Raw genomic sequence first — 12471 nt, 5'->3', positions numbered from 1 at the left:
ACGAGATTCGCGGTTCACGGCCAGCCTCAGCTACTTAGTGAGCCCCTCTGCAACTTAGTGAGACCCTGTTTCAAAATAAAGAATAAAAAATAGGGCAGGGGGTGTGTCTCGGAGGTTGAATGCCCCTGGGTTCCATCCCCAGTACTGAAAAAAGAAAAAATCAAGATGTTAGATTTTTTTTTTTTCCAGTACTGGGTATGGAACCCTTCTACCACCGGGCTACACTCCCAGACTTATTTGCCTATTTTATATTTTTTATTTGGAAACAGGGTCTCTTAAACCAGCAAGGCTGGGTTCGAATCTGCGCGATCCTCCTGTCTCCGCCTCCCAAGCGCGGGGATTACAAGCCTGCGCCACCACGCCCAGCAAGATGTTAGATTTTTTTTTAGATGTCTTTTACCACAATTTTAAAGATTGGGGGGAGAGGGTTGTTAACCTTTTCCCGTTGTTTTATTACACTTGGTTTGTTAAACAAGGCATGAGCGTATCATTTCAATCTGTTTTGTCCCATTGGTAATTTTAAGTATCTGTTGCAATAACGGATGCATTTAAGTTCTCTCGTCCTGCAAGAAACTACTTCTAGGCGGTCTTTCCCCTGCACCCCTGCACCCCTGCACCCATGAGACTTTTAGCTTCCACATTACATTCTGTGAGTTCGTTTCTTGGATTGTGTGATTGGGGCGCATTTCCTATATCTGTCCCTTTCAGCTGGAGGTAATTTAACCACGACAGTAATCCAGAGTTCCTGTTTCTATCTGAATGTCTTGTTTTCGTGTCTTTCCTAAATTTACCTACAGGTGCCTGTTGGTGATATTCCTCCATGAAGTACATTTTCAAGAAAACAGTATTCTTCCTTTTGAAAGGTAATTTCTCTTTCTCTTATTTTACATGTATCTGTTCCTTTTCTGTGGTGGTTCTGACGGGTGGGTTTCCTTTACATTCTTCCTATTTGCACAATACTTCAAGAGCTGTATAACAGCACCTAGTTTGGGTCTACACCAGCAGTTTCCAATCTTTTAGTCTCAGAAGTCCCTTTACACTTTTAAAAACTGCCAGACCTCGCCGGGCGTGGTGGCGCACGCTTGTAATCCCCGCGCTTGGGAGGCAGAGACAGGAGGATCACGCAGGTTCGAAGCCAGCTGCACGTGCTGGCTTAGGAGACCCTGTTTCCAAATAAAAATGTAAAAATAGGTCTGGGAGTGTAGCCCGGAGGTAGAAGGGCTTCCAGGAACCCCAGTACCACCAAAAAAAAAAAACAAAAAACAAAAAAAACAAACAAACAAAAACTGCCAGACCTCAAAGATCATTTCCGTGTGTCTACCTGGCAATATTTACAACTATAAATTAAAATTGAGGTGCACACCTGTAATCCCAGTATTTAGGAGACTGAGAAAGGAAGATCACAGGTTTGATAGCAAGTAAGATAGCAAGCCTCTCGGCAACCTAGTGAGACTCTGTTTCAGAAAGAAAGAAAGAAAGAAAGAAAGAAAGAAAGAAAGAAAGAAAGAAAGAAAGAAGAAGGTCGGGGGGGTTGTAGCTTGGAATGTCTCTGGGTTCAATTTCCAGTAACACACATGCGCCTGGGCACACACACAAAATGCAAGCACAGCATCCCATCGTAATGGCATCAGCGCACTCATGTGACCCCTGGCAACCTCTGGACATTAGGGAACAAATGAGAGAGAAAACAAAAACTGAATTTTAGTATTGTTAGGAAAATAGTTTTGCTATTACTGGACCTCCTTAATGGGCCTGCAATTCTGTTACGGTTTAAGAGTGGGGGTTCTTTTTCTTATTCAACTAGTTTGTTGAATAGAAAAATTAAAGCTAATAAGCAGCTCAGTGCAGCTTTAACAAGTCTTTATTACAAAATCAGTAGGAAATAGAGGAGAAGGAAAAAGCAGCAGCTGACCCGTACGCTGGAGACCCCGAAATGGAACTCTGGTCCCTCTTTGGTACTCCGACCTTTAAGCAGATTTTGTATTGCTATCTTCTTCTCAGCGTTACCAAGGCAATGGGCTAGTAACTTATTTCTTAGCCAGGCGCAGGGCAGTGCACTTACGAAGTGCAGGGTCAAGGATCTACCTGGCCTTTGTGTCTATTGTATTGGGCAGTGTTGGTTGCTCATCGACTAGGGTGCTTTGAAGCCGCACACACAGTTTACCTTTCCTGTACCCAGGCCAGGTCACATAGGAGAGGAGGTCAACAGAGGCACTGATGGCCTCTATATAGTTTTAGGGCTAAAAGCTTCATTTGACTCTGAGGTTTTTACTATAGATTAATCATTAGAACGAAAGGCAAAGAGAGAGGGGAGCTGTGTGTTGTAACAGCTCCGCCCCTCCCTCCCTCCCTGCACAGCACCCAGGCCCTGACTATACATTTTGGAAATTAATACCAAAGCAACTTTCCAATACCAGCACAGATTCCACATGACTCGAGGAGTCCTGGGATCAAGCTGCTATTATTATTATTAATTATTATTATCATTATTAATTTGCAGTACTGGTGGTGGAACCCAGGGGCATTCTACCTCTGAGCTACACCCCCAGCCCTATTTTTTTATTCTTTATTTTGAAACAGGGTCTCGCTGTTGCGGAGGCCTCTCTTAAGTAGTTGAAACTGGCTGCCATCCTGTGATCCCCCATCTCAGCCTCCCAAATATGGGGATTACAGGCGTGCACCACCATGTCTGGCCAGGATATAACTTTGAGAAGCGAGGTGTGCCAAGTTGCTGTCTTCCTTTTTATTTTATTTTTTGCAGTACTGGGGACAGAACTCAGGGGCATTCTACCTCCGAGCTACACCCCCAGCCCTATTTTTTATTCCTCATCTTGAAGCAGGGTCTCACCGAGTTGCAAAGAGCCTCGCTAAGTAGCCGAGGCTGGCCGCGAACCGCCCTCCTGCGGTCTCAGCCTCGGAAGGTGGGATCCCCAGCGAGCGCCCCCAAACAGAAGCCAGCAGCGAGCTCCCCGGGCCCCGCCCCCGGCCGCCCCTGCTGCGCGCGCATCGCCGCCTCCGGCTTCCCGGCGTGCCCCGGGCTTCGGCGCCGACGTCGGCGCGGGCGTGGCCGCGCCGGGCCACGTGACCGGCGGAGGCGGAAGCCGCGCGGCCGCAGCGCGGGTGCCCTAGGCCCGGGGCGGCGCGGAGGCGGGGCGGCCTGCGTCGGCCCCGCCCGCCCCGGTGTGCAGGCACACGTTGGCAAAATGTCCCGGATCGAAAAGATGAGCATTCAGGGCGTGCGGAGTTTTGGCATAGAGGACAAGGATAAGCAGATTATCACCTTCTTCAGCCCCCTGACGATTCTGGTGGGGCCCAATGGGGCGGGGAAGACGGTAAGTCCCGAGCAGCGCCCCGCCGGCGAGCGGCGACCCGCACCCCAGGCGCCCGGCCCGAAGCCCGCGGACGCCCCCCGAGCCGCCCGGCCCGGGGTCCGTGCACGCCAGAAGCCGGGCGCGGAGGCCACGCGGTGCTCCGCACGCGGGAGGCCGAGACCGAGGGTCCGGGTTCGCGGACAGCCTCGCCCCTTAGTGAGGCCCTCTGCGACTCAGCGAGGCCCAGGTTCGAAGAAAAGAAGAAAAACTAGGCTCAGAGGTAGAATGCCCCAGGGTTCCGTCCTCAGTACTGCAAAGAAATAAAAATAAAATAAAAACAGGTGCTGAACATGAACACTGCTAAGCATAATTAAACTCGTGTGTGTGTGTGTGTGTGTGTGTGTGTGTGTGTGGTGTTGGGGATTGAACTCGGGCGTTCTATCTCAGCTACACCCCCAGCCCTATTTTTATTTGAAAACAAGGTCTCACCAAGTCGCAGAAGCTGGCCTGTCTCAGCCTCCCAAGTACTGGGATGACAATAAATGTTCATCATGACGCCCGGCTATGCTAAGCATAGTTAGATGGCAAATAAGTAGTTTAATTTTAAAATGAAACCGGGCCGGGCGTGGTGGCGCACGCTTGTAACCCCAGCATTCAGGAGGCTGAGACAGGAGGATCCTGGTTCCCGACAGCCTCAGCTACTTAGTGAGGCCCTCTGCAACTCAGTGGGACCCTGTTTCAAAATAAAGAATAGCCGGGCGTGGTGGCGAACGCTTGTCATCCCCGCGCTTGGGAGGCGGAGACAGGAGGATCGCGCAGGTTCGAAGCCGGCCGTGCTGGCTTAGGAGACCCTGTTTCCAAATCAAAAATATAAAATAGGTCTGGGAGTGTAGCCCCGAGGTAGAAGGGCTTCCAGGAACCCCAGTACCACCAAAAAAAAGATAAAACTCATGCCCACCCCAAACGGGGTATACTTACCGCACTTATTAAAAGACCAAAGACTATCTAGAAATTTTAGTGAGAGCTGTGGCAAAGAGACGTTTTGCTCAAGAAAAGTGGCATGAAAAAGACGGAGACAGTGTCAGTACAGTAATGAGCAGAGTCTAAAGGGAGAGTTTGCGGAAAGCAAAGCCCTGGGAAAGAGAAGGCTGAGAGGGTTGAATGTCCGGCTGTCAACTTTTGTTTACATGAAAAATTATTTACTGAGTGCCCTCTATGTGTTTAGCCTTGTGCTGAGTTCACTACTGGAAGGGAGACTGAAAGTGTTGAGCAGGGGCGGCCAGAATTCAAATGCATGCCCCGTTTGTTACTTATGTAGTTGCTGGCAGGTGCCGTCATTGCCCTGTGCCTTCGGTTTCTCACTTATAAAATGGGGGTACATGGTTTTTCCAGCCTAGGGTTGTTGGGAAAATTCAGGACTTGGCACATAGGAAGCTGTATGTAATAGAGCTTCCATTGTTTCGTGTGTGTGTGTGTGTGTGTGTGTGTGTGTGTGTGTGTGTGTTACTGAGGATGGGACCCCGAGGCCTTTTAACCTCCGGGCTATATCCCAGACCTATTTTATACTTTATTTGGAAACAGGGTCTCAGTAAGTTGCTGAGAGCCTCACTAAGTAGCTGAGGCTGGCTTCGAACCTGTGGGATCCTCCTGTCTCAGCCTCTCAAGTATTGGGATTACAAGTGTGCACCACCACATACCCGGCTAGCCATTGTTCTTATTAAATTAGTTTAAAGGGCATTGATTATAAATAAGGAGTTATCTTTTCCAGATAATAATTTTTTATCTTAGGATACTTTTTCCCCCTTTTTTTGTGGAACTAGGATTGAATCCAAAGGCATTCTACTGCTGAGCGACATCCCTAGTCCTATATTATTTTTTAGTTTGAAATAGGATCTGAGCTGCGGAGGCTGAGTTGCTGAGGCTGGTCTTGAACCTGCGACCCTCCTGTCTCAACCTCCCAAGTAGTGGGATTACAGGTATGTGCCATCGTGCCCAGCTTGGATACCTTTTAAATCATATAGCTTTACTATGAATACATAACAGCTATTATTTAGACTTAATTGTATCTTTATTATAGGTTTATGCCATAAAATTTAATCTCATTTTTATAGTCTTCATGAGGAATATTTTTATAATGGATAAGCTCTTGCCGTTGTTATAATTAAATAGTATAATTTTCTGTTTCCTTAGACCATCATTGAATGTCTAAAATACGTTTGTACTGGAGATTTCCCTCCTGGAACCAAGGGAAATACGTTTGTTCATGATCCCAAGGTAATGGCACTAGCGAAGATTTTGATTTTCAAACCGAGCCAAGGAGAATGTGAGCATCTAGACTGAACAAGACTGAGGGACTCGGCTGCCAAATGCAGCGTGAAATTCTGACCCGGAGCCGGGTTGTAGGGGTGTTGAGACAATCGGTAGAACTTGAATGGGGCCTCTGAACCATGTAGTAATGGATATCACTATCAATTTTCTGATCCTTAGAGTTGAAAAGTCCTTGTTTTGTAGGAAATATTGGAGATCAAATATCAGGTCAACAACTTATTTCAAGTGATTTTGGGGGGAAGTTATATCTGTATTTCCACTTTTGTTAGCTTCTGCATTTTTTTAAGTTAAAAAAAGGCATTTCTAGTACTTAAAAAGATAAATGTTTTTTGTCTTTGTGTGGTACTGAGGATTGAACCCATTGGCGACCTGCCTTTGAGCCGGCCACATCCTCCACCTGATTTTATTTCTTATTTGATGGTACTGGGGGTGGAACCCAGAGGCTTTCTACCTCCGGGCTATACTCCCAGACCTTTTTTTTTAATATTTTATTTGGAAACAGGGTCTAAGTTGCTGATAGCCTCATTAAGTAGCTGAGGCTGGCTTTGAACCCGTGCGATCCTCCTGTCTCAGCCTCCCAAGCGCAGGGAGTACAAGCGTGCCCACCACGCCCGGCTTCTACTTCTTATTTGGGAATGGGATCTTGCTAGGTTGATTCGAGTCTCACTAATTGTTGAGACTGTCCTCGAACCTGCGATCCTTCTGTCTCAGCCTCCCAAATACTGGGATTACAGGTATGCGCCCCACAACCCACAATAAAATGTATTTATTTGAAAAGTCTACATACCTCGTCTCCTAATGGTGTGGAATAAAGAAAGTAAATAATACTGTATTGTGGGGCATGGTGGCACACATCTGTGATCGCGTTACTTCTGTATAAGAGACAGGAAGATCTCAGGTTCAAAGTAAGCCTCAGCAATTTAGCAAACCTCGTTTCAGAAGTAAAAAATGAATAGGGCTGCAGGTGTGGCAGAGGTAAGACACCCCTGGATCCAATCCCCAGTCATTTTAGCAAATCAGTTAAACAGTTTGCTTTACCCCATGGATTTTGAATAGCGTATAAAAATATCACTCATCTAAGTTCCCCCTTTTTTAAAATTTCCTCATTTGTTTTATCTCCTTGAGGCAGTATTGGGGATTGAATCCAGGAGCTTTCTGCTTCTGAGCTACACCCCAAACCCGATTTTATTTTTTTATTTTGAAACAGGTTCTCACTAAGTTGCCAACAGTCTTGCCAAATTGCCGAGGCTGGCCTTAAACTGGCGATCCTCCTCTCTCAGCCTCCCAAGTCCTGGGATTTTAGGCCTGCGCTACCATGCCTGGCTCCTCCTCTTGGATAAGTAAGATTGTTATTTTTTTTTTTCCCTAGAACTAACATTCTGGTGCTTATTAAGGCAGCGAAATTGTTCTCTATTTACTGCTCAGGTTGCTCACGAAACAGATGTGAGAGCCCAGATCCGCCTGCAGTTCCGCGATGTCAATGGAGAATGTGTGGCTGTGCAGAGGTCTATGGTGTGCTCTCAGAAGAGCAGGAAGACCGAGTTTAAAACCCTGGAGGGCGTCATTACCAGGACAAAGTGGGTGCCCATGTTGTACTTGAAAGTTCATTGTCAGTCTTTGGGGCTTCTGAAACTTTCTTTTGTTTCTCTACTACTTTAGGGAAGAATATGAATTTTCTTTCAACAGACTCTGTGTGTGTGTGTGTGTGTGTGTGTGTGTGTGTGTGTGTGTGTTGCTGGGGACTGAACCGGGGCATTGCACCTCTGGGCTGCATCCTCAGCCCTATTTTAAATTTCATTTTGAAGCAGGGTCCCACCGAGTTGCCGAGGCCTCCCCGAGTCGGTCCTCTGGAGCCTGGAGTGGAGATTCCGTGTCCTCCTTTTTTGGTCTCTTAGAGCCCACCCACACTTCTGGCTTGTGGTAACGCTCCTGTCTTCAGAGCCAACATTAGTGGGCAGAGTAATTCTCATGCTGAATCATTCTTACTACTAATCCCTGTTTTTTTTGTTTTTTTTTTTTTTAGTTTTGAAACAGGGTCTCGCTAGGTTGATGAGAGTCTCACTACTTGCTGAGGCTGTCCTCAAAGCTTTGGTCTCAGCCTCCCAAGTACCGGGATTACAAGTGTGGGCCACCACACCTGGCTTGTTTTTAATCTTAATTCTTTTCTGCCATGTTACTTAGCAGTCACAAAATAAGAAATTAGAATGTTCTGTGTACCACAGATCACTAAATGGGAATTTTTTTTGCTTTGTTTTGTGGCGCTGGGGATTGAACACAGAGGCATTCTGCCTTTGAGCTACAGCCCCAGCACTATTTTATTTTTATTTTATTTTAGAAATGGTGGTTGAGGCTCCTCCTTCACAGCCACATCGTGCTTAGTTGACCCAGCCAGTGACGTTTGGACGACAGGCTCGGTCCTGCGTCGCTGTGTTCCCCCACATCTCTTCCTGGGAATTCTTGCTCATATAATCTATCAGTTGTTTCAAAGACAAGTCAGGCGCCGCACGCCCAGAACCAAGCACGTGACGCACTCTGATCTCTGTAAGACAGCGTCCTGTGGTGTGGGTGTGTCGGGTTCTTTGATCTCAGTGTTGGGTGCCGCTCTCGCTCTGGTCCAGTGACACGGCCAGGAACCTAAGCCCTGGCTGGCCAAGTCCCACGGATCGATTCCCACCTCTGACAGCCCTTCCCACAAGCTCGCAGTCACCCTCATGGCCTGCGTGCCGCCTCCTGGCCTACGCGTGTCCATTCTCGCTTGCTGCCGAGCATTCTTGGTACACTCCGTAGCTTCAAAATGCCAGTTCGAATGTATGAAAAACTGAAGACGGACACTGCCGCTGCCTGCCTGAGCAGCCTGTAACTGAGCCATGTTTTGAACTATACCTTCTTAGAAGTTTTACTTAGGCACCTTTGCCTATCTTCTCCTTTTGGTTTTTCTGCAGAACTGAGGATGGAGCCCAGGGGCATTCTACCTCTGAGCTACTCCCCCAGCCCTATGTGTTATTCTTTATTTTGAAATGACCTCATTGAGTTGCGGAGGGCCTCACTAAGTAGCTGAGGCTGTCTGCAAACCACGATCCTCCTGTCTCAGCCTCCCGAGTGCTGGGATGACAGCGTGCCCACCGTGCCGGCTGCCTGTCTGCTCTTCTCATTGTGCTTTGCCTCATTCATATCATTCCCTTATTTTTGAGTTCTGGGATGGAAGGTAGTATAATTTCCCCTACGTGTTATGTATAGCTATCTTAAATGGTTGTGTTTAGAGGTCCAGATATGTAAATAAACCTGCATTCTTTCCTGCCCGCCCTGTTCTGCCCACCTTCTCATCAGCGAATCGCTCCATCCAAGAGGCTTTGCGGAGGGAGCCTATTGTGATGGGGTCGCTGGGGGGCTTTCTATTTTTAAAGACAAGAATCGATTAAGCAATAGAATTAGGTGCAGGCAAAGGTTATTTTACTTACATTCTTGATTTCTATCTTCTGTAGACATGGTGAAAAGGTCAGTCTCAGCTCTAAGTGTGCGGAAATTGACCGGGAAATGATAAGTTCTCTTGGAGTTTCCAAATCCGTGCTCAATAACGTAATTTTCTGTCACCAAGAAGATTCTAACTGGCCTTTAAGTGAAGGGAAGGCTCTCAAGCAAAAGTTCGATGAGATTTTTTCAGCAACAAGGTTTGTGACCCTTAAGTTTCTTTATGACCTGGTAAGTTACTGAGCCACGTTTCTTTTGTGGTGCTAGGGGTTGAATTTAGCACCCTCTTTGGGGGGGGGGTGAGTTTTGTTTTGTTTTGTTTTGTTTTTTTGAGATAAATTCTGGCTGTTTTGCCCAGGGTAGCCTAAAACTGTTGGGCTCCAATGATCTTCTTGTCTCAGCTTCCTGAGTAGCTGGGACTGTAGACGTACACCACCTGGCCCGGCTGGGCTGCTGCTGCTATTTTTCTTTATTCTGTTGTGGTACTGGGGCTGGCCCAGGGGCATTCTACCTCTGAGCTACACCTCCACCCTTTTTTTTTTTTTTTTTTTTTTTTTGGCGGTACTGGGCATAGAACCCAGGGGCATTTCACCGTCAAGCTACCTCCAGCCCTATTTTTTACTCTTTTTGGTGGTACTGGGATTCCTGGAAGCCCTTTTACTTCCGAGCTACACTCCCAGACCTATTTTATATTTTATATTTTTATTTAGAAACAGGGTCTCTTATGCCAGCGCGGCTGGCTTCGAACCTACGCGATCCTCCTGTCTCCGCCTCCCAAGCACAGGGATTACAAGCGTGCGACACCACGCCCGGCTATTCTTTATTTTTGAAACAGGGTCTCACTGAGTTGCAGAGGGCCTCACTAAGTAGCTGAGGCTGTCCGCAAACCGCCATCCTCCTGTCTCAGCCTCCCGAATGCTGAAGTTACAAGCAGGAGCCACCACATCCAGCCACCCTGTTTTATTTTCTATTTGAAACAGCACCTTGCTAAGTTGTTAAGGCTGTCTTCAGAACTACAATCCTCCTGTCTAAGCCTCCCAGGGATAGGATTATAGGCATGTGCCACTGTGCCTGGCTGGATGTTTCTTTTTTGAAAGAAAATGTGTGTGTGTGGGAGGGGTACTGGGTATTGAACCCAGAGCCATTCTATCTCTGAGCTATGCCCCTAGCCCTGTGTATTATTTGGGAATAGAGTTCCCTAAGTTCTAGAGGACCTCCTAGGTTGTTGAGGCTGGCCTGTGAACTTGCGGTCCTCCTGTCTTAGCCTCCCAAGGGATTGCAGGTGTGTGGCACCGTGCCTGGCTAAAAGAAAGTATTTTAAAAGCTAAAAGGTCATCCGTTATTACTTCTTACTTCCTGGCAACCATTAGGTGCACTTCCTTTCCATTTTCTTCCTGTATGTATGTTTATTTACCTGATATAGTGTATAAATGTAATTTTCTCTCATGCCATTATGTCAGACATTTTCAAGTTACCAAAAACTCTTTATAAATGTAATCTTAATGACTGTATAATATTCCATTGTATAAGTATGCCTTAAAGAACCTAGCCAGAAATTTCGTTTTTATTTTTTCTCTTCCAAGGTACATTAAAGCCTTAGATACACTTCGTCAGGTACGCCAGACACAAGGTCAAAAAGTAAAAGAATGTCAAACAGAACTGAAATACCTAAGGCAAAATAAAGAAAAAGCTTGTGAGATTCGTGACCAGATTACTAATAAGGAAGCCCAGTTAACGTCTTCAAAGGAAATTGTTAAATCCTATGAGAACGAACTTGATCCCTTAAAGGTAATTTGGTGTGTGTGTGTGCGTGCGTGTGTGTGTGTGCGCGTGTGTGGTGTGTATGTGTGCGTGCGTGTGTGTGGTGTGTATGTGTGCATGTGTGCGTGCGCGTGTGTGTGTGTGGCTGGGGGTGGAAGCCAGGGGCTTTCTACGTCTGGGCGATACTCGCAGACCTATTTTCTGTGCGCCACCACGCCCGGCAGTAATTTGATCTTTTAAATGACATAGTTGGAGCTGCCTTGCCGGTACATGTCTCTGTTCCCAGTGTTTGGGAGGCTGAAACACGAGAGTCACATGTTAGAAGACAGCCTCAGCAAGTGGTGAGACTCGGCAACCTAGTGAGTCCGTTTTGAAAATAAAAATAAAGCAGGGCTGGAGGTAGAGTTCGGAGGTAAAAATGCCCCTGGTTTTAATCTCCAGAATCACCAAAAGAAAAAAGGCAGTGTGATTACCCAGCTGTACAGTTCTGTGCGTGTGTCTTTGTTTTTTGTTTTGGAACTAAGGAGCGGAGCATTCTCCCTCCAAGCTCCACCCCAGCCCTGTTTTTTTTTTTTTTTGGTGGTACTGGGGGTGGAACCCTTCTACCCCCGGGCTACACTCCCAGACCTATTTTATATTTTATTTGGAAACAGGGTCTCTTAAGCCAGCGAGGCTGGCTTCAACCTGCGCGATCCTCCCGTCTCCACCTCCCAAGCGCGGGGATGACAAGTGTGCGGCACCACGCCCGGCAGCCCTATTTTTATTCTTTATTTTGAAACAAGGACTTACTAAGTTGCAGAGGGCCTCGATAAGCGGCTGAGGCTATCATTGGATCTTCCTGTCTCCGCCTCCCAAGTACTGGGATTACAAAAATGCACCACCACTCCTGCCCCGGTTCTGTGTTTTAGAGATCTCTTGTGCTGGGCACGCTTGTCATCCCAGCACTCGGGAGGCTGAGACAGCAGGATCACAGGTTCACAGCCCGCCTCAGCTACTTAGGCCCTCCGCAACTCAGTGAGACCCTGTTTCAAAATAAAGAATAAAAAACAAGGGCAGGGGGTGTAGTTCGGAGGTCAAATGCCCCTGGGTTTCATCCCCAGACCTGTCCCCAAAAAATCTCTTGTAAAAGTCGACTGATCTCTCTAGAGAATTTTTACAGTTTATAGAATGCTCCCTGTGTGTAAGTTTGTGTGTGTGTGGTGCTGAGGATTGAACTCAGGGGCATTCTATCTCTATATCCACAGCCCTATTTTTATTTTTATTTTTGAAAGCATCTTGCTAGCTTGCTCAGAGTCTCACTACTTGTGGAGGCTGGCCTCAAGCCTGTGATCCTCCTCTCTCAGCCTCCCAAGTATTGGGATTACAGGTGTGCGCCTCTGTGCCAGGCTGATTTTGACTGCCTTTTCGTGTCCTTACTTGTCCTCTGAATATTGTCTTTGGTAGAACACTCAGATTCTTTTTTTTTTTTTTTTTTTTTGCGGTACTGAGGATGGAACCCAGGGACATTCTACTTCCAAGCTACACCCCAGTCCTATTTTTAGTCCTTTTATTTTTTGAAGCAGGGTCTCACTGATTTGCAAAGGGCCTCGCTCAGTAGCTGAGG

At 46.9% G+C, this 12471-nt stretch overlaps 1 protein-coding gene across 1 annotated transcript in view; it reads left to right on the top strand.

Moving 5' to 3' along the window:
- Positions 1-3203: 3203 nt before the first annotated feature.
- RAD50 (RAD50 double strand break repair protein) overlaps positions 3204-12471 on the top strand; it is a gene marked incomplete at both ends in the record, with an annotated part of 53437 nt that continues 44169 nt past the window's right edge. The window contains 5 exons of the mRNA XM_080698887.1: positions 3204-3332; positions 5502-5585; positions 7065-7216; positions 9122-9307; positions 10691-10895. Of these exons, the coding sequence (XP_080555013.1) occupies positions 3204-3332; positions 5502-5585; positions 7065-7216; positions 9122-9307; positions 10691-10895 (756 nt within the window). The remainder of the gene's footprint in view (positions 3333-5501; positions 5586-7064; positions 7217-9121; positions 9308-10690; positions 10896-12471) is intronic.

The sequence above is a fragment of the Muscardinus avellanarius genome, assembly GCF_963383645.1.
Source record: "Muscardinus avellanarius genome assembly, chromosome: 7".
NCBI classification, from domain to species: domain Eukaryota; kingdom Metazoa; phylum Chordata; class Mammalia; order Rodentia; family Gliridae; genus Muscardinus; species Muscardinus avellanarius.
The sequence above is the reverse complement of the archived record's forward strand: the minus strand, read 5'-3'. Positions and strand labels throughout refer to the sequence as shown.